Consider the following 27,569-nt stretch of genomic DNA (forward strand, 5'->3'; position numbering starts at 1 on the left):
AGGCTGCCGACAGTGAAAGGAAATGATGATAACAGAACATACATTCTTGCAGGAGGTAGGATTGTGCTTGAACTGCCCTTAGCAGCTTATCTAAGGTTAGTGTATCTTCACATTCACGGTGTCCTAATTTTAATTTCTCTTCAGAGTTGCCTTAAGGAACAGTTTACATTTGCCTCCATATTTTCTTTCCACCTGTCTTCTAATACACATACATTTATTTGATGGTGACAAAGCGTCTCCTTTCTTCTTTTTTAGGTTGAGTCCTGATTATTTTCTTTCTTAAAAATTGATAAACATTATCTGTTAGAGCAGTTATAAGGTCCCAGCTAAATTGAGTGGAAAGTAGAGTTCTGTGTGCTCTTGTCCCCACACATGCCCACCTTCTTCCAGTGTCGACATCCGGCAGCACAGTGCAGCCTTCCATTTGACCCTTCCAGATGAACAGGCAGAACATGTCCCTGTCGTTACATAGGGACCAAGGACCTCTCATCGCTCACTCACACTCAAGCATAATTAGTCAACAAGGGCACAAGACTGGTGGCAGATTCTTTCTGCTTGTATGAGTGAGAATGGAGTGCACTCTGTGCGGCAGCCATGGGAAGGCTTTTCAGCCCCGCCCTAGTGGTCCACGCTCTCTTGAGAGACAGTGTAGGGTGGCAGTGCAGAGTAGGCGGCTCTGGGCCCAGGTCGCTTCCATTTAGGAACCTAGCTCCCCAGCACTCTCTTTGTAACCTCCGGCAAGTTCCATGGTCTCTGTGCCTTTTTTTCCTTTTCTCTAAATGGGAATAAAAGTAACACTCCCAACTTCATGAGGTGGTCATGAAAATTAGGTGAGTTAAGCCAGGAAGTGTTTCAAAAGGTGTCTGACATACACTGGATGCTATGCCTTTCTTCTTCTCCTCTTTTCTAGTACTGTGGTGTGACTTCAGAGTTTTCACACACATTCTGTTTGTCCTTTCTGTCATCTGTATATGGGTAAGCCCTCCTGAGCTTTCCAAGTTAAATTTAGGTGTCACTCATTCAGATGGGCTTCCCTGCTTGTCCCTCCTGTCTCAGCCTGTCACAAATACACACACATTCTGGAGTTGTGGCCCCTGCTGTGTGTTACTGCCACATCTTTAATGATGTTGTGCTGAGTACTTTCCATACTGCATTGTGGAACAATGCTCTCTTGTTTGAGTTTGCCACAAAACTATAAGCTCCAAGGGTAAAATACTATTTTATTTCCTGTGCTTTGCACAGCACCTGGTACAAGAAATGTTTGATAAATACTGGTTGACTTAGTGACAGAATGAATGAGGACAGTTAGGATCTAAAATAGGATAGAGAGCACCATGGAGAGGCAGGAAGGGCCTGAAAGGAGCCACTTTCAGCTTTATAGTTTTCCATTAGTCTTTAAGTTGAAGGCAAAGTAGAGGGTATACATATGTGGTTTTGTCCTCTGCAGTTATAAGCTTTATTAAGTAGAAATATTGCCCTTGAGCTCTCTGGCCCAGGACAAAACTACTGTATGTAATTGAAAAACATTTTAAAATCTAAGTGACAGAGAAATTTTACTCTGTGAGGATGGTTAATGGAGAAATCACTATAATCTAACTAGGAATTTTCCCATCCTTCAAAAATTTAATTGAAATATGGGCTTTCAAGCACAAATCAATTGAACTTACCAGTTTTCAGCAAGGAATATTTCTGGTTACAACAGAAAAAAAGTAATAGTTAGCAAGCATATTATGTTCCTAATAACCATTAAAAATACTTTAGGTGAACTGACATGTTACACACTTGGTGAGAGAATGAATCAGTGGACCAGTTTTTGTAAAAGTCTGATGATGATTCATTCAGAAGGGAAAGTTTCTCTGATGAATGCTTTTAACATTTCAACAGGAAAAAAAGAGAAGAAAATCATACCTGTCTTCCATTAAAAACTGCTGTCCTTTTTCAATTATTCCATTAATCTGACTGGTCCAAGGACCACAGTGAGATTTGCATTTTAACTTATCCCTGAAAAGGCATAATTGAATAATTCAGTGAAACCATAAGAGACTAGGGGAAGATTTTTGTTTATTCTGTTAACACCATATAGCGTCAGGTTTCCTTCCCAGTAGTTTTGGTTCATAGGTCAACTTTTCCTTCCATCGCAGGGGAGCGGCAAAGAAATCCACCAGAAAGACAAAGTAACATTAAAAAGCTCAAATTTTACAAAAGTTAAGTTCCTGCCAACATTTTCAATTTATCATACAATTAGAAATGTTACTCAGTCTAACAACACCCAAGGGGATAAAAGGATTAAAAAAATGAGATTTCTTTGGTGTTATCAACCCATCTCAATAGGCTCTAACTGTTATGGTACAGATGGTTCATTATATAGACTGCTGTTGGCAGTTGGGCTGCAGAGATGCGGGTGCTGCTTCAAAATGTGTGAGATACCAGGTGGAAATCTAACTTGTGGATGTGTCAGTGTTAATCATGGGCTTCCTGTGGTTTTAGCCTCTGCCGTTTCATTGTACTTAGACAGCAGTGTTGGGAGTGAAGAAAGATACAAGTTTTAATGAACATTTAATTTGAATATAGCTTCTCAGGTTTAATGTATAATTCTTCAGGGGAATAGCTAATTGATGAACACATTATCTGGTGAGGGTTAAACACAAAAAACAAAAAACAATCTAAAGACTGCCAGTCATGACCAAAATAAGCTCACGTGTTTATCAGCGACATTCTGCCTCAGATTTCTCATAGGAAAAAATTAGAACTGTTATCAGTCCTGACTACTTTAGGGGAATGTTGTGACTATTAACTTAAATATTTAATTATTAATATTAAAAATTTCTACATTAGAAACATTAGATTAGCAATGTTGATTTAAATGATAAAGTGGTGTTTTAAAAAATCATCTTGGGCCAGACACAGTGTCTTATACCTGTAATCCCAGCACTTTGGGAGGCCCAGGTGGGCAGATCACTTGAGGTCAGGAGTTCGAGACCAGCATGGCCAAAATGGTGAAACCCTGTCTCTACTAAAAATAAGAAAATTAGCCTGGTGTGGTGTCAGATGCCTGTAACCCCAGCTACTTGGGAGGCTGAGGCAGGAGAATTGCCTGAACCTGAAAAGTGGAGGTTGCAGTGAGCTGAGATCACGCCACTGCACTCCAACCTGGGTGACAGAGTGAGACTCCATCTCACAATAAGTAATTAAATAAATAAGTCAGTAAATAAATAAAAATAAAAAAATTATCATCATGGAGTTAAGAGTGCTCCATCTACTTCTTTACTTCCCATTTTCTCTTCAACTGCAGTCCACTTAGTTAGCTCTCCTCTGAGTCACCAGTGGTCTCTGCTTGGCAGACTTAGTATTAGCTTTTTCTGGCATTCATTTCACCTGATCTTTCTGCTGTTTTTTTTTTTTTTCTTATCCTCATGTTCTTTCTGAGTCTTGTCAAAAGCCTGTTGGAGTATCTCATGATTTGGTCCTGGGATTTCTTCTGTGCTCACTTTGTAGACTTTCCCCAGATGATCTCAGCCAAGACCAAGCTTCACTCGGTGCCTGAGCACAGCTGACCTCCATGTCTGTGTCTTCTGCCCTTTTCTCATTGTTTTCTGACCTTTTCTAGCATCCTATCTCTCCACATTATAATTCTTTATCGCAATATTTAAAACATTTTTCTCATTATACTTTTCTTAATATGTACATGTCTTATTAATTTCTTAACTTCCTTCACTTCCCTTGACCCAGAATGCAAGCCTTATTCACGGGTACATTTCAGTACCTAGGATAATGCTTGGCTTGAATTAGGCACTTAAAGACATATATGATGAACACATATGATTCTGTCTTTAATATCTCCTTATTTGTAGGTACAAGCCTACTTATTTGAGAAACCTAGTGGCTGTTTAAATAAACAGACTGGGAGTCCTGTGATTTATCTTTTCTCATTTTTAAGGATATTAAAGCTCATGAATGAGTAAGAGTATATTAATTGCCATTGATTCAAATAGAAATACATACTCAATTTCCATTATATTTTCTTTTCTATCTCGGGACTGCTTAATACTTCTGTTTTTATTCAATGATATTACCTTTAGAGTGCCATTTTTATTTCCATTAGTTTAATGAGTGGCCTTTCTATAGCCCTGACATTAAAATGTTCTGTAAATCTCCAACCACTTGAGACTTCACTTCTTTAAGATGATTTGCATTACATAGTAAATATGGACATACTAGCATAAGGAAAAACTGAGCTCTTATACCGACCTGACTTGAATTTTCTGAGTTTTTCTCTCTAATGGGTTGTTGGTGACTAGGATTGTGAATGCTTAATGATATTGTATGTGATTAATCTGTTCGGGGGTGTCTTGCCTTAAGAAAAGGTTTGAGATAGTATTTGAGATAGATTCACTCTGAGTTGATTATCCATTTTTACTAAAAGGATTTATAATAGGAGTCTCTTATATAGCAAGCTGTTCTATAATGGAGCGTTTAAGGCAATAGTTCACTTTCGCACACATTTTTGGGGTCATTTTGATTGAAGTGAGGTGCGTTATTTTGTATAGCAATATTACGCTCATGACGTATATTTGTTCTGCAGCCTTAAATATAAGAAGCACTTTCAAAACTTTATACCCTGAAATTTGATTAGAAAATTCTTTGTAGCCTTCTAGAAATTTGCTTAATGACTTCGTTAATAATAACTATGTAACAATATGCAGGGAACATGAAAAAAAAGTACATTTTTTCTTCTGAAAATTGCATATAATTATCGCAAAATAACTTTTAATCTTTCATAGTTATCTTTTCTGTCTTAGCCTCTAAAATAGTGTTTAAAAATTGATTCCCCTTTTCTTCGTAGATTTATATTCTTGCTTTTTAGAAGAATGACCTTAACTTACTTATATGTAAGATTTGTCTTATAATAAAGTTATAATAGAATTTTTACAAATGCTAATTTCTTTCTCTATCCCTAAGATGTTGTAACTAATAAATATACTTTCCTCAGGTCATGAACAGATTGCATTATTTCAAATCATTTAGGAAATAAAATTATTCTTATGCCAAGATTGTTATCAAGTGTATTACTTTTTAGCCTTAATTGATATGATGTAGAAATTTATTTTATTTAAAAATATTCTTTAGTTATGAATTAATTTAGATTTGTTTTCTGAATAAATCTGATCCATGCATTATTTTGTCTAGCCAGTAGACAAACCATGGGTAGCTGAACCATATGGAAGAGCCTGGAATTTATGATAACATGGATCTTTGAGAGTACAAAATAACAATCACAAAGCCCATTGCTTAGTAAAGCCTAAGAACCTCACTCTTGAGATAATGATACTTGGTCATCACACAGAACTAGTTGATGACATCTAACCTTATTTCTAAAAGGATTCTATTCATTCATACAGATGTGAGAAAAGAGGGAATGCTGGTAAATGAAATATAATGTATTTGAGTTTTAAAAGTTGAACAAATGCATTTCTCTATATTTGTATTATACTTCAATTATAAGGTTTTTTTAAAAAGCCAAATTTATGGCCGGGGGATGGTGGCTCGCTCCTGCAATCCCATCTCTTTGGGAGGCCAAGGCAGGTGGATCACCTGAGGTCAGTAGTTTGTGACCAGCCTGACCAATATGGTGAAACCCTGTCTCTACTAAAAATAGAAAAATTAGCTGGGCTTGGTGGTGTGTACCTGTAGTCCTAGCTAGTCGGGAAGCTGAGATAGGAGAATTGCTTGAACCCGGGAGGTGGAGGTTGCAGTGAGCCGAGATCGTGCCACTGTGCTCCAGCCTGGGCGACAGAGTGAGACTCCGTCTCAAAAAACAAAAAAACACTAAATTTGTGTAAAAAGTTTTTGTTTTCAGAACAAAAACTTCTGAAACGATGCAACGGAAATTTAAAAGTTAACTTATATCTCATATTTTAAATTATTTGATTCACATTAGTTTTTTAATAAGGTAAAAATAACAGATTTGCTCATCTTATTAGACCTTTTTTAGGCCCACAAGAAAGTATATTTTTAGCAATTCTAATAGTTTATGTAATACCACTCATTATGAGTTAAGCCTTGTTAAAGTACAGAGAAGACCACAAACATTTATGGCATATAGTAAAGAAAGTAATTATTAGAAATGGGTGAAAATGCTAAATAATGGATTTATTATTGTCCCAATAAACACAATTCGTGAGATAATTTTATATTTGAAAATGAAGTTTGGATCCTTTTAAGAATACTAATAGTATTAATAGAAATTTTCCTTTCTGAAGGGAGCTATTAATTACCAAATTTCAGAGGAAATTTATGTAAACTTGCAGGTAGTGTGATATCTGGAAAATCAAACAATGGATTTTAGTGTTAGAAGTGCTTTAGAACTCATAGTCTAGTGCTTTTTAAATTCATTTTTAGTTATAGAATTCTTCTTCTGTTTCATCTTATTTCACAGTTCAAGGTAGACAACAGGTGGAAGTGGAGGTGGTTTAACAAAGTGGGGTTGAGGATTCAGAGCCCCATCTGCCCCGGCCCCCACTTCATATTTTTCTTTTTCCTTCCTCTGTGTGGGCACCCAGAGTACTACTGAAAACACTGAAGACTCAGAAGCAGACTTATGGAAATATTACATGAGGGCGAAATGACGTTATAAAGTTTAGGAAGAGAACAGACCAGTCGATAAAGAATGGTGAGACAATTGATCATGCATACAGGAAAAAAAAAAAAAAAAAGAAATCGGATTTGTACCTCATATCATTTAGGGAAGTGAATTTTCTGTTTTTTTGTTTTGTTTGTTTGTTTGTTTGTTTGTGTTTTGAGACGGAGTCTCTCTCTGTCGCCCAGGCTGGAGTGCAGTGGCGCTATCTTGGCTCACTGCAAGTTCCACCTCCCAGGTTCTTGCCATCCTCCTGCCTCAGCCTCCCGAATAGCTGGGACTACAGGCGTCCACCACCACGCCCGGCTAATTTTTTGTATTTTTAGTAGAGATGGAGTTTCACTGTGTTAGCCAGGATGTTCTCGATCTCCTGACCTCATGAGCCGCTCGCCTCGGCCTCCCAAAGTGCTGGGATTACAGACGTGAGCCACCGTGCCTGGCCGGAAATAAATTTTCAATAGGTTGATAACTCAAATGTGAAAGACAAACCTATTCATAACAACATTATTTTAGTAGCAAAAACTGAGAAACAGCTCAAATACCCATAGAAAGAAGGATGGATATGTAAGTTGTCCTAGAGCCACAAGGTAGAATACTATGTAGCAATGAAAATGAAATGAACTATGCTATACATTGAGTTGGTTGAATCTCAAAAGTAGTCATATAAGAAAATATTAGATTATATATTAGAAATTAGATTATATATAAAAATATGTAAACATTTATAATGTAATATATATAAAATATAAAGTCTAATATATATAAATCTCATATCTTACACATGTAAGCTTAATATGTAATATATATATGAATCTAGTATATAATATCTAATATATTTAATATATGTAAAATCTAATGTCATTTGTATGAAGGTCAGAAGCAGACAGGACTGAATAACCTATTTCATAGGAATATATCCTGTGTGATAAAAAAGTGAAGAAGGTAAGGGCATAAATATAAAACTCAAGGAAGAGATCACCTTTAGGGAGGATGGAGAAGGGATGTAACCAAAGAGAGGAGCTTGTGGGGATTCAAAGATACTAGTAATATTCTGTTTCTTAAGCTGTTATAGAAATATTGTTGTTTTATTCTTTTAAAAACTGTACAAATGTCATATGTGCTCATACATTTCATAAAATGTGCAGATATAAACAGTTTTTAAAGAAGTCTCTTAAAGCTTTAGAGACAAAACCATGTATGTAGTTTAATGTTCCCATTTAGAAATCCAGACCAAATGTGGGGTTTTCTGGACAGCAGCACTTCCGTTGCAACTCTTGGTACGTGCCAAAGCTATCAACTACCCCTGAACTAGTACTGTACCTTAAGTCATTCATGAGAAGACATCTTTGTGGTTAGAAGAGTTTCCTCCCAACTTACCTGTTCCCTCCATCATCCTCCATCTGGGATGTCAGACACCCAATATTAACTGGAGTCAGCAGCAATTATACTTTTGTTTTCTGTGTTAAATGACTTTCTGTTTATTTATTAATCCTGTGTAGATTTATTGTATGTTTGCTTGTGCTGGATACTTCACTAGGCCCTCAGAATAAAATAATGAACAGGACTGTCTTTGAAGGCCAAAAGAAAAGAAAGGGACTATAAATGTGTCACTCAGATGGTCACCTGCCTCCCAGCATTTGTTCTCCCTTTCCTCCAAATCATAGAGTCCCTGATATTTTGCTAGTCACAGAGCCACCCAAAATAGGAACATTTCTAACTTTCCTTGCAGCCAACATGGACATGTAATTTAATTCTGGCTAATAGGATGTGATTGAAAGTAATGTGTGTAACTTTGGGTCATGCTCTTTTTTTTTTTTTTTTGAGACGGAGTCTCGCTCTGTCGCCCAGGCTGGAGTGCAGTGGCCGGATCTCAGCTCACTGCAAGCTCCGCCTCCCGGGTTCACGCCATTCTCCTGCCTCAGCCTCCCGAGTAGCTGGGACTACAGGCGCCCGCCACCTCGCCCGGCTAGTTTTTTGTATTTTTTTTAGTAGAGACGGGGTTTCACCGTGTTAGCCAGGATGGTCTCGATCTCCTGACCTCGTGATCCACCCGTCTCGGCCTCCCAAAGTGCTGGGATTACAGGCTTGAGCCACCTCGCCCGGCCGGGTCATGCTCTTAATGGGAAGAAAGGGGCTGTCTTTCTCTCCCAGCCCAGTATGTGTGTGAAGGTATGAATATGAATGGAATGTGGTAAGTCCTCGACCATGCAGGTGAGGCAGCACTGAAGGGAAGCTACAGCAACAAGACAGAAGGAGCCTGGGTTTCTGATACTGTGCAGTGCCATACCTCAAGAACTTCCTGGACCAGAGTCACCACATCATCCCAGACTTCTGCATGGGAGAGGAGTAGTTGTCTGACTTGTTAATTCACTAGTGTTTTGATTCATGTTACATGCAGCCCTACTTATATCTCAGTTAATTCAGCAGGAACACGAGTGATCACAGCTCTGTGATGCACACTATCACGGAGTTGTGTGTATGTATATGGACAACTGGGATGCATATAGAAGTTCTGGGAAAGGCAGGGAGGCATCTATAAATATTTAAAGCTTAAACTTGGTTATAACAGATGAAGAGAAGTTTTCCAGGTAAAGAAATTGAGGCAGGCATTTCAGGCACCAGGCACAGTACGGGTGAGTGTATGAAAGTGTGAGAGTATAGGCTCTTCTCTCATCAGAATTTCACAACATGAATTGGATATTTTTCTACTAATTAAGGAACTCAGTTTATATATACAGATTTTTACTGATTGTAATTTGTTACTTTCAGGAGTCAGAGATGAAAGTACATCAAAGCTATTGTGAATGGCTTTGGCCATTGTTCATCCTAATAAGAGATTAAGAATTGATAAGAACCAATGGTGTACTGGTGATATAGTGCATTAATAACTTTGTTTTAAATGCACTTACTATAGTGTATTATATTAGACTGTGTGTGGTAGCTAAGGCTGGACATATTGGTAGAGCTCCCAGCACAACCTATTTCTAAACTACCTTGAGTTAAAAATAGAATGTTCAGCTTGAACTGCAAGTGATCATGATGGCTGCCTGGTTCTATATAGAGATTGCAGAGCTCTGTGTGCTCACATCTGATTCCCAGCTTGTCATTTTGGTGTGGATGAAAACATGCATTAAGTTACTTCTGGCTTCCCCACAATTTTAAACTGGAGAAGCCCATATTACGGTAATATATGATAGTATGTATGAATGCGACATGAATATTGTAATAGTCATAATATAGGATGTTCATTCCTAGAATTGTGATGACATCTACTGAATTGCAGCCAGTAATTTGCATATTCATGCCCACTTAGCTCAAATAAGTCCCTGTTTGTTTGCACATTAATGTCTGATTTCAGCACCAGCTAACTCATTTACATATCCCTGTTCAGTTGGTTAGTGATGTTCATCTGTGGAATATTGGTGCAGCTCCGTTTGGGCTTTGAGTAGCTTGGGGAGTGTTATGGTTTAGCTGAATGATCACCTATTACTCATCCTAGCTTTTCTAGGCAAGGCACTTTACTTTTCTGAGCTCTAGGTTATTCATCTGTGTAATGAAGTTAATGCTAGTTAGTTCTTAGGGCTGTCATATCAGTTGACACACTGGAGGTTATGGTGTACAGTCAACATTTCTAGGCCAACTATATTCTGGGACCTGTTCCTGGAACATTTTCTGTGTACTAGAGAGAGTTCTAGAGGAGTTCTAGATGCTGTAGAAGATAAGACATGCAAACAGTCACAGCTTCAGTGAATATTAGAAGTACTTTGGGGAGTACAGAAGAGAAAACACTCAACATTTTCAAGGGAAGTCATAGGAAGTATTACAAAGGTGGAATCCTTACGCGGAACTGGTAAGATGAGTTGACACTGAACAAGGGAAGGGAGAACTCGCTGCAAGTAGGGAGAAGATGTGAATGAACACACAGATGTGTGAGAATTTCATGGAACTGGAAATAATTTGTTGTGGTTAAGCATAAAGTGTATGGGGAAGATTGACTATAGACAGGGAAGACTGGTAGGCAGATCTCAAAAGACCTGGTATACCATAGCAGGAAGGTTCCGTTTTTGTCCTGTGGGTGATAAGGAGTCCTCCAAGGGTTTAAAGTAGGAGAGTCGCATAATGAAATGTGCAGTTTAGAAAATGTTTTCTGATGACTGTGTGGAGAATGAATTGAGTGGAATGAGAGTGTACACAGAGGCAAGTTGTGTTGTTATTTCAGGTGAGAGCTTATAGAGGAATATTTAGGTGAGGTGGGAAGTGACCCAGAACCTATTTTGGAGGTAAAATCAGTTGGACGTGGTGACTCATTCTGTGTGGTGTTTCAGCAGGAGGGATGTGTTTTGGTGTCTTGGGTAGGTAATGATGTTATTTATTAAGATAGGAAATATAAAAAGAGGAGTAGTTTTTATGGAGCATTAGGGGTAAAGATAGTGTTTCATTGTATATGCTTTTAGTTGTGTTTAGATCTGTCTAATCTAGCCCAATATAATTTTATTACATAGTCTAATCTTCTATTTTTCCTTCAAGTATAAGGCTTTCAGCAGTTTGTGATTACTCATAACCATTACTCTTCCCAAGTTCAGAGTAATGGAGTTACGGTTTTCTTCCATCCCTTTTCCCCTTTTTATTTTTTAATTGCAAATACTACTTTCTCTTTTTTTCTAGGCTTTCATTGATATATTAGTTTTAGTGCCCACTTTAGTCTCTTATGAATATGAATTCTTTAATTTTTATTCCTTGATGTACCCTGTATTTTTATTATTAAAATCAAACTACTAGAGATGTTTCTTGATAACTTGCTCTGACTTTGTGCAAGTCACTTAACCAGTTTTCTCAGTTGCAAAGGGAAGAAGGTAAATGATTTTTTTGTTTTGTTTTGTTTTAAATCTCATTTATCTCCAAAGCTCTAGGTTCTTGGATTCTCAGTCACTTGCCCACTGTCTGTTCCTCAGGGCAGAGTCTGGGGACTAGTTAAGGTTCAGAGTGTGGTCTGTGGAATGTGACTTACTACCTAGGTGACTTGGGCACATTAACTCCTTCTGTGTGTCACTTTCATTTTCTTAAACTGCGAATATAATATACCTAACCTCATAGGGCCATAGTGATGATGAAATGAGTTAACACATGAAAAATGTTTAAAACTGTGCCTGGGGCCTGGCACAGTGGCTCATGCCTGTAATCCCGGCACTTTGGGAGGCCAAGGTAGGTGGATCACCCAAGGTCAGGAGTTTGAGACCAGCCTGGCCAACATGGTGAAGTCCTGGCTCTACTAAAAATACAAAAATTAGCTGGACGTGGTTGCACACACCTCTAGTCCCAGCTACTCAGGAGGCTGAGGCAGGAGAATTACGTGAACCCAGGAGGCAGAGGTTGCAGTGAGCCAAGATCGCACCACTGCACTCCAGCCTGGGTGACAAAGCGACACTCCGTCTCAAAGCAAAACAAAACAAAAAACTGTGCCTGGCACATGTTAAGTACTGATAAATGTTAGCAACTCTTATTTTACCCATAACCTGTAGCACCTGGCATCATTCTTCACACATGGGAGGCACTCAGTAAATTTTTTTTTAAAATTAATGCACCAATAAGCCTGTTAATGGACAAGTAAGTTCTAGTAGTATCTCCTAGAAGGGTCTCTAGAAACTCCTCCCCCCACCCCCGTTTTTCCTGTTTTCTTCTCTGACAGAAGTCTTTCTAGAGTGTTGAGAAAATGTGTTTACCTCAGAGATTGTCCCAATCTTGTAATGTTAAGTGACATCCATTTTGAGAACGTAGGTGTGATTCACATATACCTCTAACTAAGAGGGCCACACTTGGTGACCTTTAGTGAATTCGTCTTTCCAGCCTATATCCACCCCAGAGATAAATATTAATGGCCATAATGAACGTGGCCATTTTTCTTCAAAACCATTTGATCTGCAGAGGCACGAACTCAAAATTTTACTACACAAATAATTTAGGACGATAGGAATATGGCTAGTAAAGAAGTTAAAATGGAAAGGACAGCCCTTCTATATATGAATTAATGGCAGCTGAAAATTTGACGTTGTTTTATGTACGTTATTGTTTTGCCTTCCTCTTGCCTCCAGCTTGACATCACTTTCTTGCCGCTTGTGAAAACAAAAATAAAAATGCAGTTGTAATCCTTTAACGGATTGGGCAATACATTGGTGAGGGAGAGCTTCTTTCTTCAAGTCTACAGATCGGAAAGCTGACCTCTTCCAGAAGTACCCTTATAGACACACTCAGAAATAATGCTTTACTAGCTCTGTGGGCTTCCCTTAGCCCAGTCAAATTGACATATAAAGGTAACCATCACAGAAACAAAGTTTGAAAAAAAAAATTTACAGCTGATCTGAAAGGGAAATTTTTGACTTGGCTTGGAAAGCAAGCAATGAATTGTTTATGGATATCATTCCCCACAGCATGTCTGCTGAAAGAGGACTTAAAAACAAGGCTATTGGTGGGATGAATCCTTCACTCATTTATGATTATCTACCATTTCTAGATTACAGGACTGTTATTGAGAACCATTAACTCCATATCCATTTAAATATGTCGTGAATCATTTTTTAAAATTCCTCAAGACAGGAACTTTTTCCATAAGAATTCTTTAACATGTAAATTGAGTGGTTGACTATCATTCCTAAATTATGGTGTTTCCCCTAACACAATAGATGCAGTTGCCTTAAAATAGGTACAGAATTTGGTCTAACTTATTCTAACCAATTGAAATCCTTTGTCATCCCCAAATGATACTCAGTATGGTCTTCTTTTTACTGTCACTTCCAGGACATTTTTTTAGGCAATTATAATGCCCAAGAGGAATAATTAACTCTTTTTAAGTAACTTCTACTTTTCTATCTATTTTAGTTGGTTTCTGTTTAGTTATTAGCCATATTTGTTGCATTTTACACTTTGAAATTTGTAGTTCCTATAAATACTTTTAGAAGTAATAATAATATACATTATATTAAAGAAAATTGAGTGTGGCATGGTGGCTCACGCCTGTAATCCCAGAACATTGGGAGCCCGAGGTGGGTGGATCACACAAGGTCAGGAGTTCGAGACTGACCTGGCCAATATGGTGAATACAAAATTAGCTGGGTATAGTGGCACACATCTGTAATCCCAGCTACTTGGGAGGCTGAGGCAGGAGAATCGCTTGTGGCTGGGAAGTGGAGATTGCAGTGAGCTGAGATCACGCCATTGCACTCCAGCCTGGGTGACAAAAGTGAAACTCTGTCTTCAAAAAAAAAAAAAAATTTGTGTCTCTAACACTGGAGTTTTAGATGCCTGTATACTGAATCTTTTCTGTTCTTTCTCCCTTTTTAAAACTTTAGTTTATTTATTAATATTATTATTATACTTTGATTAGATTTCACTTATTATTGAGGTGAATGTACCTGCAGTGAAGTGTGTAACATGCACTCATCTTAGATGTACAGCTGAATTCGTGCACACATATATTCCCATATAACTACCACCCAGAAGATTTCCCATACTTCTTACCACTCCCTGAGGGTCAACACTATTCTGATTTCTAACTCTATCTCTTAGTTTTGCCTGTTCTTTAACTCTAAATAAATAGAATCATACTGTGTTTTGTGTGTCTGGCTTCTGTAACTCAACAAAATGTCTGGCACATTCATTCTTCCTGATTTGCATATCAGTTTTTATTATTGCATAGTATTTTATTCTATGACTATAGGACAATTCATTCATTCACCTTTTAATGGACTTTCATTGTTTCCACTTTGGAGCTACTATAGATAATTATCCTGTGAACAGTTGTGTTACAAATGCACTAATTTCTCAGGGGAATATACCTAGGAATGGAATTGTTGGTTCATGACATCGGCATGTGTTTGGCTTTAGGAGATACAAGCATTTTACCTTTATAGAAATTGATAAATTGTATGACATTATCAGTTGCTCTACATTCTCACTAATGCATTTTTATGGGCTCAAATTTTTACCGTTCTCTTGAGTGTGTAGTATACCCTCTTTTTTTTTTAAGAGTATACTTTTTTTTTTTAAGACAAAATAAAAGAGTCTAAGCTTTCCTTACTTCTGCACCCTTCCCCTGCCCCCATACTGGCAGGAATTTCTGGATTTGATTATTTGCTATTCAGACTGTCTGCCAGTTTACTGATTTACAGTACAGCTTTTTTGTTGTTGTTGGTGGTTTTTTTTGAGATGGAGTCTTGCTCGTCCCCCAGGCTGGAGTGCAGTGCACCAGTATGATCATAGCTCACTGCAGCCTTGACCTCCTGGACATCAGGTGATACTCCTGCCTTAGCCTCCCAAGTAGCTAGGGCCACAGGTGTGCACCACTGCATGTGCCATCACACCTGGCCAGTTTTTTAACTTTTTTGTTGAGACAGGGTCTCACCTTTTTGCTGAGGCTGGTCTCAAGCTCCTGACCTCAAATAGTCTTCCTGCCTCAACTTCCCAAAGCACTGGGGTTACAGGCTTGAGCCACTGCACCCAGCCAGTATAGTTTTTCATAGTTCAGTGATCTTGTATTCTTTCGAGAAGTCCTGATCATGTTCATACAGTTTCTGCTCAGAATTCTTTAGTGGCCTTTCTTACTAGAAATCACCTACCATATTTCTTAGCACCTTCAAGGTGGAAGATAAAGGTATCTCCTCTCTTTCAACTTTTTGTAATTTTTTGGTCAATGGTTTTCTAGTTGGAATGATCTTTTTATTGCATCTTTATTACTGATATTCCCACTGGTAGTAGGCAGAATTCTAGAATGACCCCAGTGACCAGACCCATGCCCATGTATTTATAATTTTTCCCCTTAGTGTGGGTGGTATCCATGATTCTGATGGACTGTCACTCTCAGGGTTAGTTTTTTTATATGGCAACACTGAATGGATTTTGCAAGTGTGATTAAAATCCCTAATAATTTAAATTTGAGTCAATCAAAAGGGAGATTACCCTGTTTTGGCCTCACACATTCATTTGAACCCTTACAAGAGACAAAAAGCAGCAGAAGGTGCTCTTCTGTTAGCCTCAAAGTAGTAATTCTTGTGAATAGATTAGGCCATGTTGTAAGGACCTGGGGTCATCTGTCTAACAGCCAACAGAAAAATAGGGCCCCCATCCTATAACCGAAAGGAACAGAATTCTCTCAACAATCAGAATGAGCTAGGAGGAGGGCCCTAAGCCTTGGATAAGATTGTGACCCTGCCTGACACCTTGATTTCAGCATAGTAAAACCCTAAACACAGGACTCAGCTAACCCATGCCTGGACTTCTGACCCACAGAAATTGTGAGATCGTCAATTTTTGTTTTTCTAAGCTGCTAAATTTGTGAAATTGCCCCTTTGAGACTCCCATGTAGTTTGTAAGACTGATGGATGAAAGTTGCTAGACTAGCTCTCTTGTTGTAAGAAAGGAAAATACCCTACCCTACCCTACCCTAAATTTACTCCAACTGTCTGTCAGTCTTTTTTTTTTTTTCTTTTTGAGACGGAGTCTTGCTCTGTCGCCCAGACTGGAGTGCAGTGGTTCTGATTGCGGCTCACTCACTGCAACCTCTGCCTCCCAGGTTCAAGCAATTCTTCTGCCTCAGCCTCCTGAGTAGCTGGGACTACAGGTGCCTGCCAACAAGCCTGGCTAACTTTTGTATTTTTAGTAGATAGGGCGTTTCACCATGCTGGCCAGGCTGGTCTCAAACCCCTGACCTCGTGATCCACCCACCTCAGCCTCCCAAAGTGTTGGGATTACAGGGGTGAGCCACCACGCCCTGGCCAAAGTAACACCTTTGCCTCCCTGTCAGGGAATCAAGCCCCGGTCTCCCACGTGACAGGCAAGGATACCGCTATACTAATGAGGAAGACACGTCTGTCAGCCTTGAAATATCTCCTTGCCCCTCCAGTTCTCTATGGCTTTTATTTAATTTGGAAGCTGAAAGGGGCTTTGGGAAAGGATGGAAGTCTTATAGGTCTTCTCTGTTACTGTGGGCTTTATAGTATGAGATACCCATTTTGAAAATGTTTGTAGTTATAGATACAGTAAAGACATCGTTGTGATGATAGCCCCCTGAGGAAGGCAGCACAGATTATCATGTTACCTTCCTGGGCTGTCTTATGAGCACCCGACACTGAACATACCCAAATGAAACTCATGATTCTTCCTTCTCCCTACCACTCTCAAACCTGCTTTTCTTTCAGTGCACCTAATTTTGTTAAATGGCGCTGTTGGTAAACCTGAAAGGCATCCTTGACTCCTCCTCCTTTACCCTAGACAGTTAATCTGTCACCAGATCCTACTGATGCTGCCTCCTAAGTGCCTTACAAACCCACTTACTGTTTCTTTTTTTTTTAAATTTATTAATTAATTTATTTATTTTTATTATACTTTAAGTTCTAGGTACATGTGCACAACGTGCAGGTTTGTTACATATGTATACTTGTGCCATGTTGGTGTGCTGCACCCATCAACTTGTCAGCACCCATCAACTCGTCATTTACATCAGGTATAACTCCCAATGCAATCCCTCCCCCCTCCCCCCTCCCCATAATAGGCCCTGGTGTGTCATGTTCCCCTTCTCGAGTCCAAGTGATCTCATTGTTCAGTTCCCACCTATGAGTGAGAACATGCGGTGTTTGGTTTTCTGTTCTTGTGATAGTTTGCTGAGAATGATGGTTTCCAGCTGCATCCATGTCCCTACAAAGGACACAAACTCATCCTTTTTTATGACTGCATAGTATTCCATGGTGTATATGTGCCACATTTTCTTAATCCAGTCTGTCACTGATGGACATTTGGGTTGATTCCAAGTCTTTGCTATTGTGAACAGTGCCGCAATGAACATACGTGTGCATGTGTCTTTATAGCAGCATGATTTATAATCCTTTGGGTATATACCCAGTAATGGAATGGCTGGGTCATATGGTACTTCTAGTTCTAGATCCTTGAGAAATCGCCATACTGTTTTCCATAATGGTTGAACTAGTTTACAATCCCACCAACAGTGTAAAAGTGTTCCTATTTCTCCACATCCTCTCCAGCACCTGTTGTTTCCTGACTTTTTAATGATTGCCATTCTGACTGGTGTGAGATGGTATCTCATACAGAATGGGAGAAAATTTTTGCAATCTGCTCATCTGACAAAGGGCTAATATCCAGAACCTAAAGAACTCAAACAAATTTACAAGAAAAAAATAAACAACCCCATCAAAAAGTGGGCAAGGGATATGAACAGACATTTCTCAAAAGAAGACATGTGTACAGCCAACAGACACATGAAAAAATGCTCGTCATCACTGGCTATCAGAGAAATGCAAATCAAAACTGTTTCTTTTTTAAATGTCCCTAGCGGCCAGGCACAGTGGCTCATGCCTGTAATCCCAGCACTTTGGGAGGCTGAGATGGGTGGATCACGAGGTCAGGAGATCGAGACCCTCCTGGCTAACATGGTGAAACGCCGTCTCTACTAATAATACAAAAAATTAGCCGGGCGTGGTGGTGGGCCCCTGTAGTCCCAGCTACTCGGGAGGCTGAGGCAGGAGAGTGGCGTGAACCTGGGAGGTGGAGCTTGCAGTGAGCTGAGATCATACCACTGCACTCCAATCTAGGTGACAGAGCGAGACTCCGTCTCAAAAACAAACAAACAAAAATAAAATGTCCCTTGCTTCTACACAGGTTCTAACTGCCATCATCTCTTGGTTGTTCTTGCTTCTATCTCTTATCCCTCCAAACCATTCTTTATACCAGAACTACAGTGAGTTAAAGGTGGTTAATAATTTCTTATGTACTTAGTACTAAGCCCCATGTCCTCAATATGCCTAATAAAGTTCTGCATGATTTAGCCACCACTATCTGCAGCAGCTTCTTGGCCCCTTTTGAAAATCATAGCATTGTGGACTTCCCAGAACATGCTGTGCTTGTTCAGGCCTTGGAGCCTCCTTGCATGCTGCTGTCTGTACATGGAATTGGCTTCCTTCCATATTCTTGATAATTAATGCCATCTTTAAGCTAATCTTCTCTGTATAATAAGAGTTTTATATAATGCTTATTAAGTACTTACCATGTGTCAATCAGTATTCTGAAACATTTTACAGGTAGTATATCTTTTTCTTTTATTCTCTTAACCATTATTTCCTTCGGGAAGCTTTTCGGAAAAAAAAAAAAAAAATTACCCCAGACCAGGTCAGCTTCCTTCTTTGTAGCACATGGCATACTTAACATTATTCAATTGGCATACTTAGTTATTTAATTATTTGCTGTTGTTTGAAATGTGTATTTATCATTCATTTTAAGTTCCTTGCAGTCAGGGACCAAGTCAGTATATACCAATCACTAGTATAGTAAGCACCTAATACATAATCATGCTTATTAAAAGTAAAAGAAGTTCAATATTATTAAACAAATGCCTGAATGAGACAGTAGCTTAGGTATTTTCCCTTCAAGTTTAGAGGTTTTTTCTATAAGCGGATAATACTTGGAGATATACAGGAATATATCACAGATTAGATTATATTAAGAAGGAAGCTAAGAGAAACTAATGTTATTTGAGAGAAGAGCATGAAGTGACTGAGATGGAATTATTTAGGGTATATACATAATTATTTTGTTCTCATAATCATTTTGTCAAGTAGGCCTTTTGATATGGTTTAGATATGTGTCCCTGCTCAAATCTCATGTCAAATTGTCATCTCCAGTGTGGGAGGTGGGGCGTGATGGGGGTGATTGGATCACGGGGATGGAGTTCTCATGTAAGGTTTAGCACCATCAATCACCTCTGTGCCGTTCTTGTGACAGGGTTCTCCTGAGATTTTTCTCTTGCTCCTGCCATGTAAGAAGCGCCTTTACCTTCTGTTTCCCCTTTACCTTCTGCCATAATTATACATTTCCTGAGGCCTCCCCAGAAGCAGAAACCACTATGCTTCCTGTACAGCCTACAGAACTGTGAGCCAGTTAAACCTCTTTTATTTGTAAATTACCCAGTCTCAGGTATTTCTTTATAGCAGTGTGAGAATGGACTAATATGCCTTGTTATTTCATGTCTTTTATAGCTAAGGAAAAAAAACATGGCTCATGGAGATTAAGTAACTTGACCAAAGTCACAAAATCAATGAAGGACACAGTTGTTACATAATAGTTTTGTTATATAGAGTTTGCAAAATAACTTGCATTTGAAATGGCTTGTGTATTTTCCACTTTATTGAGATATTTTCTATATAATCCACATTTATTTAAAATGAACAATTTGATAAGTTTTGGTGGATGTATACACCTGTGAAAATAATACCACTATTAAGATATAGAACATTTTCATTACCTAGAAGTTTCTTTGTGTCCTTTCAGTGTTTCTCCCTCGATTTCAAGCCCTTGGTAACTGTTAAAATGTTTTATGGCATAATAGATGAGCTTTTGACTTCTAGAATTTGATGTAACTGGAATCATAGAATAGACAATTTTGTGACCATCTTCTTTCACTCCACATGATGATGTTGACATTCATCCTCAGTGTTGCATTCTTCAGTAGTTGTTCCTTTCACTGCTGAGTAGTACTCTATTGTATGGAGATACCATTTATTGCTTATCCCTGCAGTTGCTGATGTACGTTTGGGTTGTTTCTAGTTTTTAGTTATTGTGAATAATGCTGCTGTGAACATTTGTGTGCAGGTGTCTGTGTGGGACAGTATTCCCTGAGGAACACGTAAGAGTGGGATTCTTAAGTCATATGATTAGTGTATGTTTAACTTTTAAAGAAATTCCCAGTTTTCTAAAATAAATGTATTATTTTATGTTCCCAGCAACAATGTGTGTCAGCACTTGGTATTGTCCGTTCTTTTAATTTTAGACATTGTGGTGGGTGTGTAGTCGTATCTCATTATGGTGGTTTATTTTTAATAGAACATCTTATTGATGTAGGAGGCCACACGAATGTGGATTCAGGCCTTCTATATCCAAGTTAGAATCAACCTCAAATCCTTTTTCTCTTGTGAGAATTCATCTAAACCTCTTATTATAGGTCATGTCTTTTGGAATAACTTGTGTCTACCTCCATGAAGTTTTTAAATACAGAGAAAATACATGTAACTATTTTACGAGTCAACTGGAAAGCCATACATGTATGTATATGTTTGTGTGTGTATGACATATATGTATATATATAATTACACATTAAAAATAATGCTTACTAAAAATACTCATAAAATGCTCATTATTCTATATATCTATATTTCCAGCATCTTCTGGAAGTTTGTGGGTAAGTTCTGAATAAATACTGCTTTGAAGATAAAAATTCCCAATTGTTTCTTTATTAGTAATCACAGGGCTAATGCAAAGCTCTGATAATTAAGACTTTATGTTTTTCTTTGAGTGCCACCATGGCAGCAAGTGGTATCTTAAACTGAGAAGCTGTAAATTAAAACTTTCAGAATGCAAGGACTAGTCTAGGGAAAATGAAGTTATGTATAGGTGACTTGTTCCATTTGAATTAATCAGAGGGCTGCTGGTGTAGACCAGCTGTGTTCTCTGATGACAAAAATGAATCTTGACATTTTAGATAATGAAAATTCAGTTCAGCACCTCTTAGAGATATGTGTGATAATATATTGTCAGTCAGAAACAGAGAGAAGGGGAGAAGCACAAACCTTGTCTTATTAAAATAGACATTGTGACAAGTGGACATTGCTGGATCTCTGGTTTCTAGGGGAAAAAATGTCAAGGGAAACTTCTTTTTTTAAAAATGATGGGAATGGCTGTTTTATGAGGAAGCAGGGTGAAAAGATTTGACTTCTGATGCATGACCTCTTTGACAGTTGCCTTTGTTCATGATTCCTAGTTTCGTGGTTTATTTTATTGGGGTACAGGGTGAGGTCTGGAAGACCTGGAAAGGAAACTCACTTTTTTGGTTTGACAGTATTAATGCAATCATCTAGTTCATACCTTGTAAGCCCACTTATTATTTCCTCTGCGTGTGTTTTTTCTGGTTTAGCGGATTAGCTGCACTGTCTCTTCAAAGGCTATCCAATCAAGGAGGGGTTATTAAAACCAGGGCGATTTATGACTGAGAATTAATTAGAGAAGCATTTTCATGCAAAACATCCAATTTTTTGATTAGCAATGGAGCAGGGCCGCAATTAACACTCGAGGAAGCTTAAATTTCCAGCTTTTTGATTCTCAGGAAATGAGATTATCAAACCAGGGTCAGACACTTGACAGCAAAGCGGGAGTGGGGGAGTGTGAAATTATATGTAAAAAAAAAAGAGTCTTTTGATTTTGATACTGAGATTGCTGTTACGGCAGTGGGAAATTCAGAGGAGGGAAAGAACAACAAGTCTGAAATGGAAGAACCTGAAAGGACTGATTCTGTAGTGACCTATTTGCTATGCAAAATATCTGTTGTAAATGTTTGCTGCAAGTATGTTTTAGGAGCACAGCAATATTGTTTTGTTCCTTCATTGTTACTTATTATTCAGTTTTTCTCTCATAAATTTCTCTTAGATATTCAGTGGCTGAACAAATATTTAAAATGGTTATATATGTTGGAGAGAGGCCAAAATTTCTCTTGTTGGAAAAGGGAGCTTCTTGCTTTTTTTTTTGACGGTGGGCAGGGGGTCTGTTTCTTTTCACTGGTGTTTTTAACTTTTTTAAGTCACTCAAAACACAGTTTAGGTTGTGGGTTATGTCAAGCCATAGATGACCACTTATTGATAAGTGGCCTTGTCAAGCTTAGGTGGCTGAGATAGGAAGTAAGGCAATCCCAGGTTTGCTGTAAAACAAAGTGTATTCTGTCATCAGTGTAATTGGTGTTCCCTGAGGAATGCAACATAATGAAAAATGCATTTGTTCTGGAAAATATTTTTCATCTTGTCTCCTCTTAATTTGGACATCTAATTTTCACAGAGAAATAGAGGAGCAGTGTATCCTTTGTTTTAATTCATTCTGCCAAGTTAAAACTCATATGCCTCTGTTCTTTATTCAATAGGTTCTAAGATTTTTAAGAGACCTTGTCAGTATTTTTGAATCATCCAACCTTCTCTTCATTACCTTGTTTTCATATTTGCATGTATGATGAATTGCCTATCTATAAATAGTATAAAAATGGTACACTATAAATATTAAAATTAGTAATATGTACTATTTATGGATTGCTTGCCTATTGATGTTAGGAAACTCGTTGGCATCCAGTTCTAAGAGGGAACACAAGTGAACAATGCGTCTTTGGCCCAGGGTGGGAGAGGGACTGAGAACTGATTGATAGTCTTGTGTGAATCTGGTTTCTCTCATATTCTCCTAGCGTTGGTTTCTCTATTCAAATAAGGGATAGGACTTTTTGTTAGAATCTGGGAAGTTGTTTTAAAAAACATCTTCATAAGCAGATTCCAGACTACACCAAAAATGAATGGAAGAGGCCATATGTCATTTATATAATCAGAGATTTTTGGTATTGCATTTTTCTCTCTAAAGCCCCTCTGATTTAGGAACATGATCCATTGATCTAGCCTATCATTCTTGCAATCCTACTGTGGATTCTCAGCTTTGTTTGTCAGTCTTGCTTAATCCTCCTTCCTTTGTTGATGAAGAGTATCTATCACTGCCTGGATGAAAATTGGCTGCAGTTTAATCTTGGGGGAAAAAGGAAGAAAACTGCCAGTCAGAGGCTGAAGAGTTGATCTTGTCAGATTTATAGTCATCAGTTATCAATGCTGATCTTCATGTTTTTAGATATTGATGATTATGATTACATGCCTTTCGGCATCCAATAAACATTTGTGGAAAGAATTTATAGTTATATTTATGGATATTTTCTTTGTTGGGAAATGTTTCTACCAGGTCCATAACAAAGGGAGCCTAAGCATATGAATTAGGGATTCTTAGTCTATGTGTGTTTTGAGTTGGGTGGTTTGGGGGAGGGTACATGGGTAGCCTTCAGGGAGTCTGTGATACCCAGCAGTATCTTCAGATTAGAGGGGTGGGGAGCAGGAAGAAGTTACCAAGTTTTCATTAGGTTTACAAAATGCTATTGTTACGTGTGTGTGTATATATATGTGTATATATACGTGTGTACATATATATATGTGTGTGTATATATACACATGTAGATATGTATAGATGTGTGTATATATGTATACACACGTATACACACACACACATATTCATAAATACATATACAAATACAGTTCCCAACTTGGAGAGCCTTATTATCAACAGAAGAAAACAATATAACAACTTTAGTGAAAGCACATAAAATGATATCCTTTTGTAATAAATGTGAATTAAATACATCTAACCTATATTTAAATGCTTAGTAACATTTATTATTAATTATATTAACATCACAGGTAGGCAGAGAAATTGAATTTATAAAAATTGAGAAAATTAATCAAGAGAGGCATAGTAATTAAGTGTGAATCATTTGAAAGAAGGCAAGGATTATTTAATGGAGTAGAAAAGCAGAAAAGCATAGCTATTCTAGGTTTGTTTGTTTTTTTTTTCTCCTTTAATGTGAAGTTTTTTTAAAAGTACAGTTTGTTATAGCTCAATTGATCATTTAATTAAGGAACTTGATTTGCTTTAAGAGGCTTTAAGAGTTGATAATAATCATATTATCATGTTGAATTCCCAGTGGTGAGGTGAGGGTGTCACCTGTTCTACTGGCTCATTTTTGCTTTGCTTGATTTGCTTATGCTCAGTTTATATCATGGTAGATGATGGATGTGGAAGAATATTTAAAAATCATTGCTGGTGATGGGTGGAAAAGAATGCCTTTAGTTTTTAGTATGACATAATTAATCTTTAATAGTGATCAACTAATGTGTGTTTATATGATTATATCTGAAGAGATATTTATTAAATATCTATGATTGATATTTCTGTTGGGATAACTGTGTTATTATTGAGTCTCTGGAACTCTTTTCCACTTCTCATCTAAATACTTGCTTTCATGAGAATTTCCTACTCTAGCAGAAGTAGTGTAGGTACAAAGAACCCCATTTTCTTAGGATAGTAGTCAATCTAATTTACGAAATTAGATTTTTGTGAGCATGAAAGTGAGTGTAGGCCAGCGAAATGAAATATGGAAACCTCAGGGTTCAAAGCAATGGGTTGGCAGAGAGTCAGGTCGGAGACTGAAATGTTATGAGTCATCTATGAGATAGATGGAAACACTGGAGTTGAGCTTTTAAAACAGTAATAGATGGAAAGAAAAACTCCAGACTCTGCCTAAGGAAAAGGCTGCTAGTTTGTTGAAGAAGAGTAGGCTGTGAGACTCGAGCAGTGTCTTGAATAAGTTAGGGGAAAGGCAGGCAAATGGACACTTAAGGTTTATAGTGTGAAAATCTTCTATCCACTTTTTGAAAAACACATTTAGATGAGTTCTTAATGATTCCCAAGAACCACAGTCCGATTTTGGCTTTTGTTTCCTGTGCCCTCCTGCCAGTTTTGATAACCGCACCTTTGTCTCTGAGCCTAATTTTTCCAAAATTATGGGTTCATTTTAATTGTTTAATAGTCTGCTCTTGTCTGCAATTTCCAGAGTTTGAATTGTATGATTTTTCCGCCTGTAAGAAAATGGTCAGTGAAAAAGAATTTTTGGTTAACTATGACATCCTGTATTTAATAGAAATATTTTGTTTTAATGGCATGAAACTAACTATAGCAATGAAAATTTTTCTAATGTAACATCAAGAACTTCTCTTTGTATCTTATATGAACCTTCTGTGAAGTCCAGCTAATTGCAATACCTCCTAAGTTAGAGATCTCATACCCATTCTGAGTCTTCTAAGAATGTAGTACTATCTTAGATCACATTAAGGTTTTCAGATTTTTCTCTAATTGCTTGATAATGTAACACAAGCTTGATAGTATAATAACAAAAGCTTGATGTTCTGTAGTTAGATTCTTTTAAATAATGTAAAAAAAGTTATAAATGATTAGTAGCTTGGATGACTTTTTACATTTCTCTCTGGGAGTTTCAATTGCTATGATTTTGTGGTTGTGTTCAGCTTAATTGCCATTAGCTACTGCTGAAGTCTCCTGCTTACTCACTGTGCAGGCAGTGTCCATCAGCAGCATTTAGTACAGGATGAATGCACAGTTCCTTTTTGTTATGTTCAATGGAATATGTAAATACTTTCAAATGGCCTTCTTCAACTACATTTTTTTTTTTTTAAATGAGAGATATGCTGGAAAAATACTTTGAAAAATATTCATACCCTATTTAGTGGTTGGCTTATTTGTTAGTTGTATTACATTTGGTAATTGGATGACAGGATACGTTTTAGAATACCTAAATAAATTAAGGAGGATATATTTCTTTAATATGATTGTTTTAGGTTGTAGATGGCACTCATGGTAATGTTCTGGTAATCTAAATGTACTCATGTCTGTAATTAAAGTTTGGATAATCATTAGTGATATTAAACCCCTCAAAAAATTACATTCTTCCCTGGGGCTAGGAAGCATCTTCTGAGTTAATCTACTCTAGCAGTTTTTTTTTTTTTTTTTTTTTTTTTTTTTTTTTTTTGAGACGGAGTCTCACTCTGTCACCCAGGCTGGACTGCAGTGGCCGGATCTCAGCTCACTGCAAGCTCCGCCTCCCGGGTTCACGCCATTCTCCGGCCTCAGCCTCCCGAGTAGCTGGGACTACAGGCGCCCGCCACCTCGCCCGGCTAGTTTTTTGTATTTCTTAATAGAGACGGGGTTTCACCGTGTTAGCCAGGATGGTCTCGATCTCCTGACCTCGTGATCCGCCCGTCTCGGCCTCCCAAAGTGCTGGGATTACAGGCTTGAGCCACCGCGCCCGGCCTACTCTAGCAGTTTTAAAACACTATGTTCCCTAGAACAGTTAGAGGTCTGGAAAGGTATAAGAAATTAGGCGATCAGAATTCTCAATTTCCTCTTGAAAGTTTCATCCAGGGATGCTTAATTTTTTTGGTTTTGTATGTTGGGATTTCACACAGACATATTTTCTAAAGTTGGCTATTTCAAAAAATGTTGCAATACAGGCTTTTATGAACATTTGTGATACTCCTTTAATGTAGGTATCTAGAAGATGAATCATTGGATAAGAAAGATAGTCTTATCTAACATTTGATAGACTAACAAATTACTTTCCAGTGTTTCCTAGTTTATACTTCTTTCAGAATCTATGGAAACATCATTTCTTTTCATCCTTGACATCACTGAATATTACCAAATTTTTTAAATTTAAATTTTAGGTCTTAAAAATTTGAAATTTTATCAACTTGATTAGAGTGTGTACCTGATTACTAACCAGGTTTAGCATAGTTTTTGCATTTATTTGACATTTGTAGTTTTTCACTTAATTATTATCGAGTCTAAAAATAATCCCTAACACCTCTTTCCTATTTTTATTGGAGTTTTTTTTTTATTACTGATTTTTAGATACTCTATATATTCTAGTAATAATGTATTACAAATACTTTTCCTCCTAGTCAGACATTTAGATAAGATTTAATTTGGGGACAAAGATGATTTTTCTAAAAATAATTTCAAACCTATTATAGTAGTATTTTTTGATAGTATGATGTCTTTCAGATGGATGTTTTTAAAAGACCATAAAGTAAGTAGATATTACAGTTTTCCTTGGGGAATCACTTCTAGTGTCTCACAGACCTTATTGTTTCTCAACTTAAAAAAAATATATATATATATAAATCTGTTAATTAACATTAGTCGATATACCTATCTAGCTTATTTAGTAGTCTAAAAAAATTTCCTATTAACATGAAGTTTCAAGATTTCACTAAGTTTTTAAATTAAATCTCAAATATTTTGTTACTAAGTAGCAACATGACTGCATTTCTTCTTAAAATCAGTCTGTTTTATAAACTGTCAGCATCATAGTATCCTTCTGGATCAGTTGCGAGTGGGCAGCATCTGTACTTTTCAGAAGGGAAGAGTAGATATTTAACAGTTTACTGAAGGTAGTACCGTT

The 27,569-nt window shown here is 37.5% G+C and overlaps 1 protein-coding gene across 4 annotated transcripts in view; it reads left to right on the forward strand.

Moving 5' to 3' along the window:
* EXOC4 (exocyst complex component 4) overlaps positions 1-27,569 on the forward strand; it is an 845,850-nt gene that overhangs the window by 237,258 nt on the left and 581,023 nt on the right. Inside the window, exon 10 of one of the 4 annotated variants that reach the window (XM_025378969.1) lies at positions 2,142-2,295. The exons of the other annotated variants lie outside the window; for them this stretch is intronic. Coding sequence (XP_025234754.1) covers positions 2,142-2,209 — 68 coding nt within the window. The 3' untranslated portion in view covers positions 2,210-2,295. Of the gene's footprint in view, positions 1-2,141; positions 2,296-27,569 lie in introns of those variants that run through there. 4 annotated transcript variants of the gene reach the window in all.

Source organism: Theropithecus gelada, chromosome 3 (assembly GCF_003255815.1).
Source record: "Theropithecus gelada isolate Dixy chromosome 3, Tgel_1.0, whole genome shotgun sequence".
NCBI classification, from domain to species: domain Eukaryota; kingdom Metazoa; phylum Chordata; class Mammalia; order Primates; family Cercopithecidae; genus Theropithecus; species Theropithecus gelada.